Raw genomic sequence first — 19345 nt, 5'->3', positions numbered from 1 at the left:
GGTGATTATAGGTGCCTTTGGGCCTTATCCTCTCCATTAACTATGGCAGGACAGGCCAGATATATAACAGACCCTCCTCGGTCCAGTTTTTGTCTCTAGATCTGATTTGTCATGTGTCATATTCTCAATGGATGACTTTTTCCAACCCATAATGCACTGCACTGATGACCAGCACAGATAAGAGGTGTTTGCAGTCTTGTGTACTCTGCCCTCTAGTGGTCGTTCAGTTCTCTCAGCAGGAGAGTTCAGCAAGAGGATAGTATCTCAGTGGCAAATATCCACACCTACCTCCATGGAGAAGTTGAGGTTTGTGTTGCAAAACCATGTGAAACCATTGCTCTCATCCTGCACTTTCATACACAATCTACATTCATCAGATAGCTTAGTGAGGGATGCCCTATGGTATAGCAGCATATACAAATCCCTATATCATCTAAAAACAATCGAGTGCTTTCATCTGCAATGTGTCACAATAGCTACAATAAACATGGTTTAGTAGCTAAAACAACTATCTAGGCAGATTAAAACAATAATAAATAGTGGGAGAGGACGTACCATTACACCACAGTCCTTCCCAGTCAATGGCCACAGCTGGAGCCCCAAATGTAGAAACACTGGGAGACGACACTGGGGGGTCAATTCCAACTGAGGGGATACTTTTATGACACCCCCCCCCCCCCTCCATTATATTCATGATTATGCACTGATGTAACTTGCAATCTATCTGATGCAATTACCTAGGCTTCTAAACATGTCAATATGCAAGAGACTAAATCGTTGTAACAACACAGTTTATTTCATTTTATTTATTCATTTATCATTTGAATTATTTCCACAACAGTTTGATATTTTTTTTCACAATTTAACATTTTGACACCATTTCCCCTATTGTAATAACAGTACATGAACTACTGCATAACATGTTTTTTTAAATTTTATATCAGTAAATATTGTCTTTTTTTCCCTCACATTAGAAAACAAAGTTTAAAAAAGGATGTAAACCAGGTCAAAAGAAATGCTGAGCATGTTATCTCATTTGACTCACATTTGGAAAGAATTTGAATGATTGAGTTAGTGGGCATAGCTGGGTCTAGAGGGCACAGAAAACCAAAACTGGACCGCTGACCCCCTGACCTCTATGACCCAGCAGCAGATAAGAGGCAGGCGAGGAGAGGGTCAGTGAGCGCTAAACACACGGAGCATAGCCTCTGTTTCAAGCCCTCTCGCTCAGTTTGCCAACATGTACGCAATTGTGGCGATGCATCTCTAACCACTGGGAGTGTGAGCGAAGCTGAGACCTCCGTCATTTAAACACATGAGATTGAAGCACACAGCACCATTACATGAGTATCACTGAGACCCTGCAGATTGGGATTTGCAATACATACAACTGGGGAGTACAACTGTTAAAAAAAAACAGTTAAGAGCTTTTCATTTCACTGGTTGCCAACGGTTTGATGTTGTGCAGTCATTGTTACAATAGAAGATGACTCAGCCTGTTCAGATACGATCATGAAAGACACGGAGATGAATAAACATGTAGCCTATTCCACATGGTGACTTACGGATCTATATTCCACATGGTGACTTACGGATCTATTTGAGTTTGACTGCCTGTAATCTCATGAACACTGAAAAAGATGCTTCTTTATACAGAATATTGCTTTGTAATAAAGTGACACATTCATTCACAAGCAGGCACACACAAAAGCTGAACATTTTTACATTTTTTTCATTTTTCATTTTTGCAAGCTTGTCAATACAACACAATCCACTCTTAAATCAAACGACGTGAATCTATTTACATGAATAAGAACGTCAGGAAACGCAGCAACGGAACACAGCGAATGAGCAGGGGGGGGGGGGGGTGCACGTCGACACATCTGCATACAGCTTAAACTAGAATCAAAACGCTGCCTTTGCTGCAAACCCTCCTTCTGAGACGAGTAAACAGGGCAGTTGTATAATTTAGCCAATCTCCCCATAATCATATTCATAGAACAGAGAAATTCCTTTGAATAATATTCGCCATTGTGGTCTGCACAAGCCATTCTGAAGTCAATACATCACTCATGCCAGCCCCTACTCAAGTCCCAGTCACATGCACTGGGACATGGACAAAATCCCAGTGACATAAAGAATGATGTGTTCATTCGGGATACAGCAAACAGCTATACTTATCTGTATAGCAAATTAATGGATGCAGATGTGTCTTCTCTGACATTTACACGATGGATCACCACTGCTGCCTATTTATACACTGAAGTTGATGTTCGCCACATTGATGACAAAAAGGGACCACATGACTAAAAAAGACTGATGTCAGCATTGATTGTACCTCTCTTCCCCTGCCACGCCACAGTACAATCCAGACGCCCACTTTTGCATAAAAGATCAAATCAGTGCTATTTTCCCCTCACACCATGGTCGCAGTTACATCACAGAAACGTTTATTTAAACACAACATTTAATGTATTGCATCTCAAAGGTGACACAAATCAATGATATTTGCAAATAAAAGTCGTAATGCAAATAAAGTAACCAGTAACATGCCAACAATTCTCTCAAACATACACAGGGAATCTAGTTTTTCATCTTACTTATGCCGCTGCAGGATACCACAACGGTCACCACAACGGAGCAAGCACACCAGCCCTCAGATCGCTCAGCGGAGGCCACACACCACACGTTAGCGATGGTGAGCACATACAGAGATGAGCCTGATTGGAAAGAGCTAAAATAGATAAAAATCCTTTTCTTTTACAGATCTTAGATTTAGTAGGGTTTTTACACTGCAGAAAAATCTTGATATCTCCCCATGCAAATTTGCATCGCTAGATGCATCTGTTTGTCAATATGTTCCAGCTAATCTTTGTAAGCCTATCTGATAAAGCTGCATGTATCGCACTATGAAGATTTTTGGTAGTAGTCATTATGGTGGCAAAAACAGCTTGCAAAAACCAGTCATAGTCTTACGTTACTTACTGTTGTTTTGAAAGTTCATTTGAGATGTATCTCATCTATAACATACACAATGTATATACACACCTTGAAATAAATATATAAAGATATATGTGTTCTCTAATTTTAGGTATCTATTTGTTCATATTTTCTATGCCACAAGTTTAGCTGAAATAAAGAAACACGCACGCGTACACACACACACACACACACACACACACACACACACAAACCACACAAAAAATACAAAAATATAGTTTAAAGAAAACTAAAACCAACTGAAGGTGCTTGAAAGGCAGTAAGAATGAAACTCGATTAAAAATGTGCATCATATTCCACTGACTGGTCTAAATGTCAGCACAGTTTTCTCCATATTTACTAACCCTTAAAAACCAAACCAATCAGATATATGGCTTTCTTTGTCTTCCACAAAGGCCAAGGAATGCTGACGCAAGACGAGTGAATGCAGTGAATTTGCTATTTCTCTGAAAGAATAAAAAAGAACAGGGCAGATGGGACACAGACGGGGACGAAGAGCACATTAGAAAGAAACCGTTTCTTTCTTCCGGCGGCTACCGCTCGACGCGCGCTAGCTAAGGGAGAAAGGTGAGGGGGAGCCTGGCAGAGATGGTGTGTGTGATAGTGTGTGTGCGGATGTGCCTATACATGGCTGTATGCATGAGAGCCTGTGTACACTGGGAGTGTTTGTTGTTGTTGTTGTTGTTGTTGTCGTTTTTAGCATGCACAGTCCTGATGTGGGGCCGCTGGCTGCTCGGTCAGCTGGGGGCCCTGTTTGGCCCCCGTCACGGCAGGGTCCCCTGCGTCCAGGCTCTCGGACATCTTCTCGCAGATGATGTCCACCAGTCGCTCAAAGGTCTGCTTCACGTTGATGTTGTCTTTGGCACTGGCCTCGAAGAACTCAAACCCTGCAATGAGCACAGACGGTGAAACCCGAACTACACCCTGCCTGTCGTTATTTTTAGCACCTATGAGAATCCTCGGTTATTTATAATTCGATAATTCGGCGCAATAATTCCATACAAAAGCTCTGTGCTGGCATCAAATGACCATGTTAGGTATCACATATCGAACGTTTGTGTCGTGTTCCTGATGTAGGGCTGCAACCTAGTCTTCACCGTGGGATAGTGAGAAACGTAATTTCGATCTCTTTGTATGTCTTGGTATGTGAAGAAATTGACAATAAAGCAGACTTTGACTTTGATGTTGAGTAGAGCGGGCATGCCTTAACTCACCCAGGTGTTCGGAGAGTTGCCGGCCCCTCTCCGCAGCCACCACTCTCTCGTCCTCCATGTCGCACTTGTTCCCCACCAGCAGCACCTGGGCGTTGTCCCAGGAGTACGTTTTGATCTGTGTCGACCTGCAGGACGACAGAATGAACAGCTCTGTAGTTACGCTTTCACAGGTTCATTCATTTAAAAACGTGTTTTAGCAAACAGGTACCCACCAGTCCTGCACGGCGTTGAAGGACTCCTCATTGGTGATGTCGTACATGAGGATAAAGCCCATAGCTCCTCGGTAGTAGGCCGTGGTGATGGTCCTGTACCGCTCCTGTCCAGCTGTGTCCTGCAAAAAAGCATATTTATATATCAAGTTTTTCGAGTTTCACTTTATTTATCCTTAGAAAAGGACATTTAGTGTGCAGCAGGGTGTCTAAAACACATACACAAAGCACCGGCAGATGCCAACAACATTGACAGCACAGCACAGGACACACAACAACAGCACAGGACACGCACCAACAATGGTATTATTAATTATACATGTTATCAGTATATTTAGAGATGTAATCAGTTATACGTGTTATCAGTATTTAGACACGTAATTAGTTTATCTTTGGGGCTTTTTGCCTTTTTTCAGACAGGACAGTGATAAGTGACATGAAGTGAGGAGAGCGATATGGGGTGAGGGGAACGAAACTGGTGTCCGATTCAAACCCGGGTCTCTATGGGCACCTGCACCAGAATATGGTACGGACACTGACACTGACACGCTACCTCCACCAGAATATGGTACGGACACTGACACCGCTACCTCCACTAGAATATGGTACGGACACTGACACTAGCATATGGTACGGACACTGACACTGCTACCTCACTAGAATATGGTACGGGCACTGACACCTGCACTAGAATATGGTACGGACACTGACACTGCTACCTCCACTAGAATATGGTACGGACACTGACACTGCTACCTCACTAGAATATGGTATGGGCACTGACACCTCCACTAGAATATGGTACGGACACTGACACCTCCACTAGAATATGGTACGGGCACTGACACTGACACCTCCACTACAATATGGTACAGGCACTGACACCGCTACCTCCACTAGAATATGGCACGGACACTGACACTGACACCTCCACTAGAATATGGTACGGGCACTGACACTGACACCTCCACTAGAATATGGTACGGGCACTGACACTGACACTGCTACCTCCACCAGAATATGGTACGGACACTGACACCGCTACCTCCACTAGAATATGGTACGGACACTGACACTGACACCTCCAGTAGAATATGGTACGGACACTGACACTGCTACCTCCACTAAAATATGGTATGGACACTGACACTGACACCTCCACTAGAATATGGTACGGACACTGACACTACTACTTGGACCACAGCTCCTTCGACACATATATATTTAGTTCCGTTGTTTCCTCAGCTACAGGTATTATGACGTAGAAGTCGGCATGATGAGGTGGAGGAGATGGAGGAGATGGTGTGAGATGGAGGAGATGATGTGAGGTGGAGGAGGTGGAGGAGATGGTGTCAGATGGAGGAGATGGAGGAGGTGGAGGAGATGGAGGAGGTGGAGGAGATGGTGTGAGATGGAGGAGGTGGTGTGAGGTGGAGGAGATGGTGTGAGGTGGAGGAGGTGGAGGAGGTGGTGTAGATGGAGGAGGTGGTGTGAGGTGGAGGAGATGGTGTGAGGTGGAGGAGGTGGAAGAGATGGAGGAGGTGGAGGAGGTGGTGTGAGATGGAGGAGGTGGTGTGAGGTGGAGGAGATGGTGTGAGGTGGAGGAGGTGGAGGAGATGGAGGAGGTGGTGTGAGGTGGAGGAGGTGGTGTGAGGTGGAGGAGATGGAGGAGGTGGTGTGAGATGGAAGAGGTGGAGGAGGTGGTGTGAGGTGGAGGAGGTGGAGGAGGTGGAGGAGATGGTGTGAGATGGAGGAGGTGGTGTGAGGTGGAGGAGGTGGTGTGAGGTGGAGGAGATGTTGTGAGATGGTGTGAGGTGGAGGAGGTGGTGTGAGATGGAGGAGGTGGAGGAGATGGTGTGAGGTGGAGGAGGTGGTGTGAGGTGGAGGAGGTGGAGGAGATGGTGTGAGGTGGAGGAGGTGGTGTGAGATGGAGGAGGTGGAGGAGATGGTGTGAGATGGAGGAGTATGAGAAAGCCAAGGAGTCCAGATGGGCTTCTGTAGTTTTAATACAAAAAATAAAAGCCCCATCATAAAAGGACATAACCCACACAAAATGGGCTTCTGTAGTTTTGAAAATGATTAAAGATGCAGGCTGGCATCGGGTGCCGTTTTGGGAGACAAGGGGGGCTTTAATTACAGGGAAGAGCGGTAATTTTGCCATCTCAAGGGGCAAGTGACATATGCTTCAGCATATGTTGGGGTCAATTTAAGCTGTGTGTACGCACGCTCCTGCCTGTACAAACACTGGGGAAAGGCATTAATGAAATGACCCTCTCTTTAGAAGCAGGCCCTGAAAGGCCAGAGAGTGTGTGTGCCTGGACGCCAGCTATCCTCTAGCTGTCCAAACTCCTACACTCCCTCTGTCTGCGTGCTATGTGACTGATTGACAGGCCAGTCTTCAGTGAAACGCTACCGGACGCTGCGGACACTCAACACCCAGTGTGTCACACGATCCTTCTTGTTAACCCTTTATTTGCCTCATGGCAGAGACGCAGCCACTGGAAAACAAGGCTTGGCATCTAAACATCCCTATCATACCGCCCCTGGAGCTCTGAGTAACCAAGTACCCTACATAGTATACCAACAAGGGAGTAATCGTAAACATACCCTAGCACATAGTATACCAACAAGGGAGTAATCGTAAACATACCCAAAATGGCCTCCTCATTACTGTGAGTGAGTATACTCATGCCATGTGAGCTGTACGTCCTTTGAAAAGCATTTGAGCTAAACTGATGCTTTGCATTCTCTCCAGGACAGGAGCCTTGGAGGGCTTCTGCACCACTGCATAGCTGCGCTGCGCTACGCTGCGCTGCGCCGCCCTGTGACGGGGAGCTGGGGGATGGGCGCGGCGCAGCAAGGCGAGAAGAGGACAGGCAGGCGCGCGCGTGTGTGTGTGTCGGTGTGTGTGTGTGTGCGAGGGGGAAGGGAGCTCTTTCGTCACACGTCTCTCTCGCTTGCGCTATTGGCTGCTGCAGGGCCATGGGGGCACGGGCAGGCTGGGAACAGAATGAGATATCCACTCTCTTGCCTATCTGCCCCGCTACACAACGTGACTGGACCTCACTTGGGCACGTTCAGTTCGGGCTTGCCCTGCACTGGGGCACGTTCAGCTCCCTGCACTGGGGCACGTTCAGCTCCCTGCACTGGGGCACGTTCAGTCCTGCACTGCTCTGATTTCACCCCTCAGTGCCAGCATGCAGCTGCTCTAAGTGCTCCATATTTCCCAGCTCACTCTTTAAAAATGAATCAGACAAAACGGTTGGAGCAATACTCAATCAATGTCTTTTGTGCATAAATGAAAAGGACAGGTCTATGGATTTATGTAGTACTATTTGAAATCTCTCTATTAAAGTGCATATATATAAGTAAATAATGATACTATATATGTACATATCAAGTAACGTCACAGTTTTCTATTATTCTAATAAAATGGTAACACTAAAGGTCTTCACACACAGATGATGACAAGAGTGCAGTCCACTCCGCTTTGGACATTTGGTTACATTCCGTTCCATTGTCTTCACTACAAGCCCACACACCACACACCACAGACCACACACCACAGACCACACACCACAGACCACACATCACACACCACAGACCACACACCACACACCACAGACCACACACCACAGACCACACACCACAGACCACACACCACAGACCACACACCACACACCAGAGACCACACACCACAGACCACACACCACAGACCACACACCACAGACCACACACCACAGACCACACACCACAGACCAACCGTTTCGCACCACACACCACAGACCAACCGTTTCGCACCACACACCACAGACCACACACCACACACCACAGACCACACACCACAGACCACACACCACACACCACAGACCACACACCACAACCGTTTCGCCGGCACCTTGTAGATTACGATCCAGTTCTATTTTGGTCGGCGCCGCTCAATAAAATACATGCTTTATTGTTTACTTGTTTATTGAATACTTGTTTACTTGTTTATTGAATACTTGTTTACTTGTTTATTGAATACTTGTTTATTGAATACTTGTTTATTAAATACTTGTTTACTTGTTTATTGAATACTTGTTTATTGAATACTTGTTTACTTGTTTATTGAATACTTGTTTATTAAATACTTGTTTATTGAATACTTGTTTACTTGTTTATTGAATACTTGTTTATTAAATACTTGTCAGCTGAAAATGTTGCCGCTGGTGTACGTGAGCAAGTGTTTTATTCCTACGTGCAGAAGCGTTTAAGCCACAACATGCAGTCGTATTAAACATGCAGAGATGCACTGGCCATCTGGCACACAGGTACTCGTCTCGATGGGCCTCCGCTCCTGTGACCCCTTCAACCATCAGAACAAAATGTCGTTCTGCGGTTTACGTTTTTCTGAGCTCTGCGGGCCTGCTGTAGTCGCTGTCAATTAATCACGTATCGAGTTCAGATCACCTGGGGGGCCTTTCTAAAGGCCTTTAACGCACTTAATGTAATGCGGATGTTTTGACCAGTGCTGTCTTACCCAGATCTGCAGCTTGATTCTCTTGTCGTTCCTGTAGATGGTCTTCACCTTGAAGTCGATTCCCACTGTGCTGACGAAGGCTGGGGTGAACGAGTCGTCAGCGTAGCGAAACAGGAAGCTTGTCTTACCCACGCTGCTGTTACCGATGATCAGGATCTTGAACATATAGTCAAAGTTCTGGTCGGCAGACTCCTTCTGTCCATAGCGGGCATCTGTTGCTGAGGCCATCTGAGGGGAGAGATTCAACAGATAGATTAAATAGACAGATACGTTATTGATCCCCATGGGGAAATGTAAGGGGAAAGACTGATCAGATGCTGTGAGAGATTCAGCAGACTGATCAGATGCTGTGAGAGATTCAGTAGACTGGTCAGATGCTGTGAGAGATTCATTAGACTGGTCAGATGCTGTGAGAGATTCAGTAGACTCATCAGATGCTGTGAGAGATTCATTAGACTGGTCAGATGCTGTGAGAGATTCAGTAGACTGGTCAGATGCTGTGAGAGATTCAGCAGACTCATCAGATGCTGTGCCTATCTACTGCAAGCTGAAGAGCGGGCTGGTAGTTCTAGACTCAATGGCCAGTGATCGTGTGGAAGGGGTTCAACAGAGCAACCCGAGGCTGACTAAAGGTCAAGGAGGAACAGCTACCCTGGTGTTGGGTCAACTGCTACAGCCGTGGTGAGGATGAGGCTGGCATGCAGCTCACTAAAGCAAAACATGACAGAGTATAGAGAGCATGGAGAGGTCTCATCTATGTTTGGGTGTGGACGGACAGTGAAGCTGGGCTGAATCAGACTCAGGCTAAAATAGAACACAGTCATTAATCCCTGCAGTGAAACTCAGGGAGTGCAACCACAGCTGAGCTATGTGATCAATATCACTTCGGCCTCGTCAGTCCAGCATTGTTTCGTTCTAACATGACGGTTCACCAGCACCACCGGTCTCCTCCTAAACGCTAACGTATCTGTGGCGTAAATAGGTTAGAATATTTCTCCCAAAACTGACATTATTAGCAACAACACACAATCTTCCTAGACCTATCACAGAGTAGCTATCACAGAGTAACAGTGTGAAGACACCTTTTCACACAAACCAGCATCTCTGGCTCTCATTTCAACACTGTACACAACGACACTAGAAAACATACTCCACCACCCTGACAAACATACTCCACCACCCTGACAAACATACTCCACCTCCCTGGCATACTCCTCAGTCAGAGAGTTGTGATGTTGTCTGTTCTCCTCACTATATGTGTAAGGGGATTTGTCAATGATGTTTGTGTACTTCTCAACAACAACATTTCCCTCAATCAGCATCGCTTCATTCTTATTCAGTCTGGAAAAAAAACATTATCAATCTGATTTTTATTACATGTAAATTTATAGAGATTCTCATACATCAGCATATTAATAGTTTAATAGCAAGGCATAGCTCCTCTTCAGTGTCATCCATACCCCACCAAACCATAGCGAGCAGGTACCATTAACATCTCTAGTGACGGTGGTTATCTACCAGTTTCCCACCCCAAATCAATCCACGTTGTGTGAAACACATGGGCGGCCAATGTTTCCCTTGTCTTGGGGAGTAAGTACACATAGCATAGGACACCGAACACCATGGCCTTGCTGAGGTAAGTAATGAAGTCATTCTATTACCCTGGTGACTTGGCAGCCAGCTCTCATGTCTTTTCCATATTAAATCAATACTTACCGACCCACCGGCACCTGTCCTGGCTCACCTGGCCTGCTTCACCTGCCTTTAGCGCCAGGTAGGGGAGACGCTGGCTACCCTGATTTAGCCAATTAAGCCACACAGATTTGGGCATCTGAATTTACTCTCCTACTCCCAGCCTTAGCAATTAAAGGTTTCCATCTTAACATTAGCATGTGTGCCATCTTAACATTAGCATGTGTACCATCTGGAAAGAAACCTGACAGAAATATTACAATGAATAGGATCACAGTGTTTCCCATACATTGACTTATTTGTAGCGGCCCACCACAATATCAACATTGACCACCGCACAATGATTTTCAATGTTGTACTACTTCAATTGGATGAAATCCTTTCATTGTCGAGTTATGTGCATCTCTCCTTGTGTCTCTCTCCCTCAACAAAACTGCATTGCACGTCTAAAGAAAACAATACAAATCCTGCAAGGCTTGTTGTTGGCATAGAAGATGACAAGCTAAATTGTGATTAAATCCGGTTAGCATCATAACCACGTAGCGCGCATTTGTTCAAAACTGTGAACACCCCCGTCACCCACCTCACAAATAGAATTCAATTCTGTGGGAAACACTGGATTAGTTTATTGAAAACATTTCGCCCATAAATGTCAAAAACATTTCCCCCATAAATTACTTAAAATAATTGAGATCGTTATATAATACACCAGTGGCAACATCAACTGATATATCAGCACTTCACTTGGATGATTTTATTCATCATGGCTGACAGGTGAGACACTCAGGAGAACACAGGCAGCTAGTAAGAGGGTGATTAGACAGCCTTTGGGAAACTGTGTCCCATTTCCCCACACAGATGCACTGCAAAGTTCTGAAGAAATGATGGAGTTTCTACTAGTAAGAGCAGCAAGAGCAGCACAAGTGTTGCAGTAAAGATGGAGTTTGCTGAGGAGAGGTGGAGGTGGTCATATGCGTAGGTAGGTGGGTATGATGGGACAGGAGAGTTGCCTTTTCCTCTGAAACCTGAGAGGAAGTCAGCAGATCAAATGGAGTTTGGCAACTCTTTCCACCGCCTAGGAATCACGGACGACCGCCTGGATAGATACTTTAAAAACAGAAACATTTCTAACAGCTCATTTGTAATAATGACATGCAGCAGCAACTTCATAAAGAGTGTGATGATGAACATGATCTAGGAGTTCTTTGCTATCTAGTCACATACTGGCTGATGACTCATATACTGGTGATTACTGTGCTTGAGGTGCAGAAGCACAACAGGAGACCATGGCTGCACTTCTCATCCAATGAAATATGCTTTTCTAAACTCTCAAACGACACATCCAATGAAATATGCTTTTCTAAACTCTCAAACGACACATCCAATGAAATATGCTTTTCTAAACTCTCAAACGACACATCCAATGAAATATGCTTTTCTAAACTCTCAAACGACACAAGGACCGTTGGAACTTTTCCCCTCCTCCAACGTGTAGATTAGGTGCAGCAGTAAGAGTAAGACACCAGGCTAGTCTTCAGGCAAATTGCATTATTATTATATATACGTGTGTATATATATATATATATATACATATACGTGCATATATATAAATGAACTGCTCTCTATCCAAAACAGAGCAAGAGAAAATTAGTTCTCATTCTTGGGCATCATGTTTGGGTTCACGTCCCTCGTAGCCCGCCAACTCAAGTTCATTTAAACCTGAATTGAACTCAAGCTCATTTAAACCCCAGTTATTCTGAACACAATTGTCTACTGCCTCCTCCTCATGCCTTATAGACAGTCAAGCGGCCGCTTTACTATCAACAACATGGCTGCAGCATTGGCAGTCGCTGTAAGTGTTACATTACTTCATGTTTTCTGTCAGATGTCACATTCACTCGATCACACTTGACAGTTGACACACACACACACACACACACACACACACACACACACACACACACATACATACATCCTGTGGAAGCACTGTCTTTGTCAAGCATGCAATACAATCCAAGCACGTCCCAAGACCCATACTTCCATTACATTATATTATAGGGTATCTGATCCTGCTGCAATGTGACCCTGCCCCTCCTGTCCTCTGCTCCGGGCAGCCCGGTCTTAATGACCGGTCCTTTTGATGCAATGCTGCTTATTGTGTGTGGAGGATGCAGCTCTCAAGCCGCTGTGAATGCGAGGGGGGGAGCGGGGCCAAGCAGAGTGGCGAAACACTGAGAGGAGGAAGGTGCGTTTGGTTTCTCTCTAGTCACAGTGACTAAGACAATCTACATTTCCTAATGGCACTCGGGGCTTTTATGAAGCCTCGGACTCACCCAGAGACTACGCTCTGCCATATACATCTCAAGCAGCAAAGCATCATGGGAGGCAGATGGCATGGCACAACATGGATACATGCGAATCACGTTGAGGTCATCAACAGTGGGGAGGGAGATAAAGAAAGAAAGAGAGTGTGTGTGTGTGTCTGAATGTATGTGTGTGTGTGTGTGTGTGTGTGTGTGTGTATGTGTGTGAGAGAGAGACAGAGAGAGAGACAGAGAGAGGGAGAGAGACATCAATGCAATGGAAGAATTGTTTTGTGCAGGAAGAATGAAGTGATACATTTGGAAGAGGAGTGTGAAACCCTATAAGGGCTATATTCCGCTGAGCAGCACACAGATATGCAGACAGAGAGTGGACTGTTACTGCCCCCATTTAAACATCCAATCGCCTATAGACCTTTCTGGAACACAAATCAGCAGGTTACCGATTTAACTTCAAATGACTACATACATTGTAAATGTCTAGTCAAGGAAATTCCTCTCTAGAAACAGAATGTGCCTTTTCAAACAGCAAAAGCATTTCCGTATGCAGTGCTTGAGATTACACAGTAAAGATGCCAGACTACCTGCTAGCCCATCCTTGCATTTCCACTGAAAAGGGGGGAAAAACACCAACAGAGCTAAAAATAGCAGGTCCCTCCTACTGCCTGAGCAATGAATGGGAGGCCTGCTGACTCCCTATAGGACAAGAAGCAAGGCTGGGGGGCTGATGCTCGCTTTTACGGACACACAAAGTGGATGGACGCAGAGGAAAAGAGAGAAAGGCCGGCTGGCAGATTTATGGGACCAAGAATTGGGAGACGCTCTAATTTATTAGCAAATGTTAGCCAGGCGCGTTGTAAAGCACCCCTGGGAGCGGCGCTTTCCTGGAGCGAAAGGCATTCGCCTGGTTCATCTGAGGTCCGGCAAAGCTGGGGTTTCATTCACTGAGCACTATATTGATTGTTGCTAGGGCTTATTTAGGGAAAAGGCTGCCCGTCTTCACCCCGACAAACATTGTTACATAACACGCCTTACTTCTGAACCTGTGGTGGCTCTAGCCTGCTTTTGCCATATTTTGCGCTACTGACGCAAGGAAACAGCAGAGCGCCACATAGGCTACTAGAAATATACCGATTGTGAACCCGTTTTGTAGAGATAATATAATCGACGTGATACTATGATAATTAGGTCACATATGTTGTTTCATACAGCACTTATCGTAGACCTTAACCGGAAAGGGTTAAGCAGGTTCCACGTTCCCAGATGTGTGAGGATAAATTTGGATACAATTGCGCTCGGGGGCGGAGGCTACCATGGATGCCAATCTAAGGAAATATATAGTAGCCTATATGCAATACAACGACCCGTACAAAATAACGAATCAGACAATGATTCAAACCAGAGGATTACATTAGTTATTGTGGTCCATTCCTGAACAAATGATTTCCAACGCCCGCACATGCATAACAACTCAAATGGTCGAGGATGCTGATAACGTTTCCTCCATTGATTGGGCTACGTGAATGAGGTGGCTATTCAGCTATAAAGACTGGTTCCTCTCGCCTTTCGCAAACGGCAGTTGAAGTAGACAAAACATAAAACAAGACGAAGACGTCTTGCTTGTTAAATAATGATAAAGGTTGTAACGATGTCATAACACCACTGTCTCTAGCATCATATGTCAAATGAAGGTTATTTTCCCTCCCGATTTACATTTACATAGGACAATTTCCACGCGAAGAGCAAATAATAAGATTCACTATCCAATAACAATTTTCAGTCGACGATAAAGGCACATGTAAACATCAACTCACCGTCATATATTTTTTAGCTCCAAATGCGCCAACGCTGCACCTAGTCGAGCACCTGCAGAAACACTATCGTCACTTGACGGACAAATGACGATTCGAGTGGGTGGGCAGTGTGCGCAGCTGGGAGTTGATCGATAGCTAAGACTACCTATCACAGTCGTTTTCGTCACGCAGCTCTTTTTAAATATTCACGACGTTAAACCTAGTCATATATTATTTAGTGTACTCGCCTTAGTGTCTTCATTATTAATCAGACGCAGGCTGTTAATCGTAAAGACAAATTTGAATATCACAATGTGTGGCCTTAAACTATGTTTATGTGACTGGCACTGTAGCCACAGTTGAAGATGATATTCAAATGAGACTGTCTGCTCTACCAGGCCCTTGTGTACATTCTTAGGTGACTTTGTATAGTGAAGGGGAAGACATAGGCCTACTTCGGAATGGAAGTGAGATAAAGTACTTTTCATAGAGATGTGACCACTGAGGCCCATCTCCAATGTGGTTTACCAGTGCTTCTTTCTGGTAATTCAGGACAACATTGTATTAATTTATTTCAGACTATTTATATGAATGTGGAAAAAGGAAGTGACCACTCCGTATGAAAACTATGATGATAATATTGTAATATTATATAATACGGAGCTCAGGAGGTGTCATTGCAAGATATTTTTGTGTATCGAGAGAATGTGCGCTTATTTTAGTAAATTGTGCGCTAATTTTACTAGATTGTGTGCACAGTTTAGTATATTGTGTGGTCATTTTACTAAATCTTGTGCACGTTTTACTTAAAGCTGCAGTTGGCAAGTCTGACAGATTGAGGGGACTTCCCTCTCATCGAGTTTGTGCTCGTCAGTGCGCACCAGACTGTGATTGACAGTCAGATCTCACACAGCCCTGCTCTGATTGGACCAGAAGAACCGGAAGCTGTGGATTTTTACAAAACAAATAACAGGCTCTAGGTGGATGTAGAAGTGTGTTGTTTTTTCTAAAACCGGCTGATTTATGTTGTTCTGTCGGAGCATAACGTCGGTTTCAGTGAATATGATCAAACTGCAGCTTTAATAGTGCGCTCATTTTACTAAATTGTGCTCTCAATTTAGTAAATCATGCACATATTTTACTAAATTGTGCGCACGTTTTACCCAATTGTGTGTTCAATGTACAACAATTAAAATGAGCGCACTATTTAGTAAAACGAGCGCACAATTTACTAAATTGTGAGCACAATTTAGTCAAATGAGTGTACTATTTAGTAAAACATGTGCACAATTTAGTAAAATGTGAACACAATTTAGTCTAATGAGTGTACTATTTAGTAAAACATGTGCACAATTTACTAAATTGTGAGCACAATTTAGTCAAATGAGTGTACTATTTAGTAAAACATGTGCACAATTTAGTAAAATGTGAACACAATTTAGTCAAATGAGTGTACTATTTAGTAAAACGTGCACAATTTAGTAAAATGTGAACACAATTTAGTCAAATGAGCGCATGTTTTCTGGATATATACCAAAAATTATCTTGCAATGACCCCACTATAGGGTTCCGTAGTATAATATTATGATAATCAACACACACACACACACACACACATACATACTCTAGAAAGTAAAACATTTTTATACTTGTTTATTCTCGTACATAAAACATAAGTGCATTTTCTGTACTGATAACAAATTATTGGTAGCCTATTACTAGTTCTAAACTTGAAACTTGAGTCTTTTGGCTTAGCATGTGGATAAAAACAGACAGGTTACCATGCGCTACTGGAGTGATGAGCACAGACCTTTTTAAGGAACACTGGAAGTCATGGGCGCCCAATAAGCTTGGATACAGTACGTAACACATACTCGAAATACATACCATACATACATCAAAACTCGGCACAACAGAATAGATTAAAAGACACATAAGGCAACGCAGCGCAGCGCGGGGGAGAACGTGCTGCTGTGGACTCGTCTCATGTAGCGGCTGGTCAGCTCAGCTCTGCTGAAAGGTTCTCAAGGTACTGATTTCAATGTTTCTTATTTGATAATGGACAGCACCCTGACCTCACGTTTATCATTCCCTCACCTGTGGTCAGTGTCGACAGAATCGTATTTAGCGTTTGATCTTAAAGTTTATCAGTAATTGCGATGAAAGGTGTCAGAAATGCTTGAAAACCCGAAGACTTACTAAGAGACAGTTTGAGGCAGACAGACAGAGGAGTTTGTCTAAAAACTGTGTGCTCTTTAATTGGGGGAGTCCCACGAGTATCATCTGTGGACACTGTGAGGGTGCGGCCTTCCTGGCGCTTTCTCACCTGTTTGGCAGTTTATTTGGCTGGATTTACACATTACAGAACAACTCTCCGCACTGATCGCAGGCACTTATTCAGAACAGCAGCACTCCTCACAACACGACACAACAACATTCTCTAATCACAACACAAAGTTTCAAAACATTTCAGTGCCAATTAAGTGCCTTTACATTTGCTGCTTGTAGTGTTTTTAAAAACGTTTTAAAATCTTTGCCGACACATAGTTTAAAGGCGTTTACAGATTCTGAATGAAAGTGTGTAATGCTGATATGCGTTGAGAGCATGTGTGCTTAGCCTCAGCCCAGAGGACAGGACATGCGCCCAGCGGCTCTCCTGTGCGGGTACTGTATGTTCAAGCCCTTTTCCTCTCCTTTAAAGTTGTAAAGTGCTTCAGTGGAGCAGGCCTGGTAGCACTACTGGCCTCTGGACAGAGCGCCCTCCATCCTCCTCACATGTAATACAGGGTCAAGCGCTCGAACAAGAGCACAACTGCCGTAACCAAGGTCAAACTGCAACAGAACACTTGGACAAGTATGAGTGTAAAAGTGGTGGTTTTAGATGATTTTACAAACATGTCTAGGATATTCATGAAAGTGGACTAAACTACACTGAGAACAATATTATGAATATCATAAAATCTATGGGCAATCCTTCCCATTTAGTGATTGCTTATGTTTACAACTGTCTGTGGTTACGCATTACACAAATCAGTGCTAAATAAATAAACCTGACTTAACCAGAACTTATTATGGTGTGAATTTCTAAAATAACAAATATTTACATGTATCTAAAAATCAATTAAAATGTTTTGGGTAAAAGAAAACCCAGAATAAAGTTCTTGCTACATTAAAACAACGATTCATACCCTGAGGTTGATGTCACAATTTTCTGAGGATTCATCAAAATATTTGGTAAAACAGCCCCTTCCTGGTTGTCATGGTAATTTGCGGCTACCCAGCTGGCACAGCTGGAGATCGCTGCTCGATTTTATTTCTCGAAAAAAGTATTTTAGGTGGGCTTTACCCACTAGAGCGATCACTCCAAGACCCTGTTATTTCACTGTGACTTCTAACGTCACACAGCTTTCAAACAGACACAAAAGATGCACAACAAACGTTTCGTCCCTCAAAAGAAGGCAGCTCCCTTGCTTTCACAGTAGACCTCGAACGAGCAGTCGTTTACTCGTCGTTTACTTGCAGGTCCAGTGTCTGTGCAAACGGCTACAAACAGCAGTCTCATGTTCAAGACACCCATTCAAATAAAACCGCAAAAACAAAAAACAAAAGCGGTCTCTCAGATTAGAAAACACATTCTTGTTCAACAAGATCTGAATTTGTGAAGTGAGGTTTTTCTTGTTTGATTGAACAGAGTCATTTTCAGTGTTACACTGTGTTTGATTGGAGCGGCGATCACTCCCCGGCCAATCGGTGCCTCTCTTTCTCCCAAAGCACCAGCCATCAGCACCCAGACGCCAGGTGAGTCTAACACACGCCATCACAAACCCCTCTCGGGCCGTGAGGTGGGCTCCTCGGGGGGCGCTATGTCCCGAGCCGCAGGCACGATAGCCCGTTGGTGTCCTGCTCGAGTTCGTTGTCGCTGCCGTCTCTGGCCTGGAACCCTGTGGCGGGCTCAGCGGGCAGGAACGTCCTCTGCTGGCCTTGACCGCAGGACACCGACCCGCTCAGAAGCCCCAGCGCCGGCCCCGTAGTTCTGGAGGAGGAGGGGGAGGCTGGCGAGAGCTCTCCCCCCGACGGAGACATCTCCTCCTGGGGCGCCTCGGAGTCGGACTCGCCCTCCTCCTCCAGCGTCAGCTCGAACTGGAACTTGTCGACGCCCGAGGAGCTGAGGCTGGAGCCGCCCCCTCCCTGGCCGCCCGAGCGCCCGTCGCTGTCCGCGCACTCCTCGGGCGATGGGCTGCGGGGGATCATGCTCTGGTACCACTCCCGGTTGTCCTCCAGCGTGTCCAGGATGTCCTGGGCGTCTGGGTGCACCAGGTCCGCCCAGGTCTCCCACAGCGGGTGGACGATGTAGTCGATGAAGCCCACCTGGTGTTGCAAAAAACAGGAGAGTCTTAAACTAGCAAGTCTTAAACTTAAAAGAGTCTTAAACTAGCAGGCTTTATTCATTTATTCAGCAAAGTAATGTACATGACCACTATGCCAGAGTCACAACTATCAATAACTATTTACAGATATTCAATACATTTTGACTCGAGACAACTCTCAGCTACAACAACCATTTTGTGGTCCTTACTGTGAACATGGCATCAAC

The 19345-nt window shown here is 44.7% G+C and overlaps 2 protein-coding genes across 9 annotated transcripts in view; both read right to left on the bottom strand.

Annotated features, from left to right (window-relative positions):
* Window positions 1-833: 833 nt before the first annotated feature.
* On the bottom strand, window positions 834-14858 carry rab3ab (RAB3A, member RAS oncogene family, b). The gene is made up of 5 exons (XM_042111573.1): window positions 14773-14858; window positions 8946-9173; window positions 4427-4545; window positions 4215-4339; window positions 834-3887 (listed from the first exon to the last, which is right to left on the bottom strand). The coding sequence occupies exons 1-5, from the start codon at window positions 14776-14778 to the stop codon at window positions 3697-3699; spliced, it is 669 nt and encodes a 222-aa protein (XP_041967507.1). The 5' UTR covers window positions 14779-14858; the 3' UTR covers window positions 834-3696.
* A 1531-nt stretch (window positions 14859-16389) lies between these two features.
* The window catches only part of pde4cb (phosphodiesterase 4C, cAMP-specific b), a 93884-nt gene continuing 90928 nt past the window's right edge, over window positions 16390-19345 (bottom strand). For all 8 annotated transcript variants that reach the window (XM_042056309.1, XM_042056307.1, XM_042056308.1 and 5 more), the window contains one exon: window positions 16390-19119. In XM_042056309.1, coding sequence (XP_041912243.1) covers window positions 18613-19119 — 507 coding nt within the window. In that variant the 3' untranslated portion in view covers window positions 16390-18612. The remainder of the gene's footprint in view (window positions 19120-19345) is intronic.

Source organism: Alosa sapidissima, chromosome 12 (genome assembly GCF_018492685.1).
Source record: "Alosa sapidissima isolate fAloSap1 chromosome 12, fAloSap1.pri, whole genome shotgun sequence".
NCBI lineage: Eukaryota > Metazoa > Chordata > Actinopteri > Clupeiformes > Clupeidae > Alosa > Alosa sapidissima.
This window is presented reverse-complemented; position numbering and strand designations above follow the sequence as displayed.

Coding starts and splice junctions, on each gene's coding strand:
- rab3ab (XM_042111573.1), bottom strand. Junction 4,340..4,426: donor TTCAACGCCGTGCAGGACTG/GTGGGTACCTGT, acceptor GTCGTCCTGCAG/GTCGACACAGATCAAAACGT. Junction 3,888..4,214: donor GCAACTCTCCGAACACCTGG/GTGAGTTAAGGC, acceptor TGCTCATTGCAG/GGTTTGAGTTCTTCGAGGCC.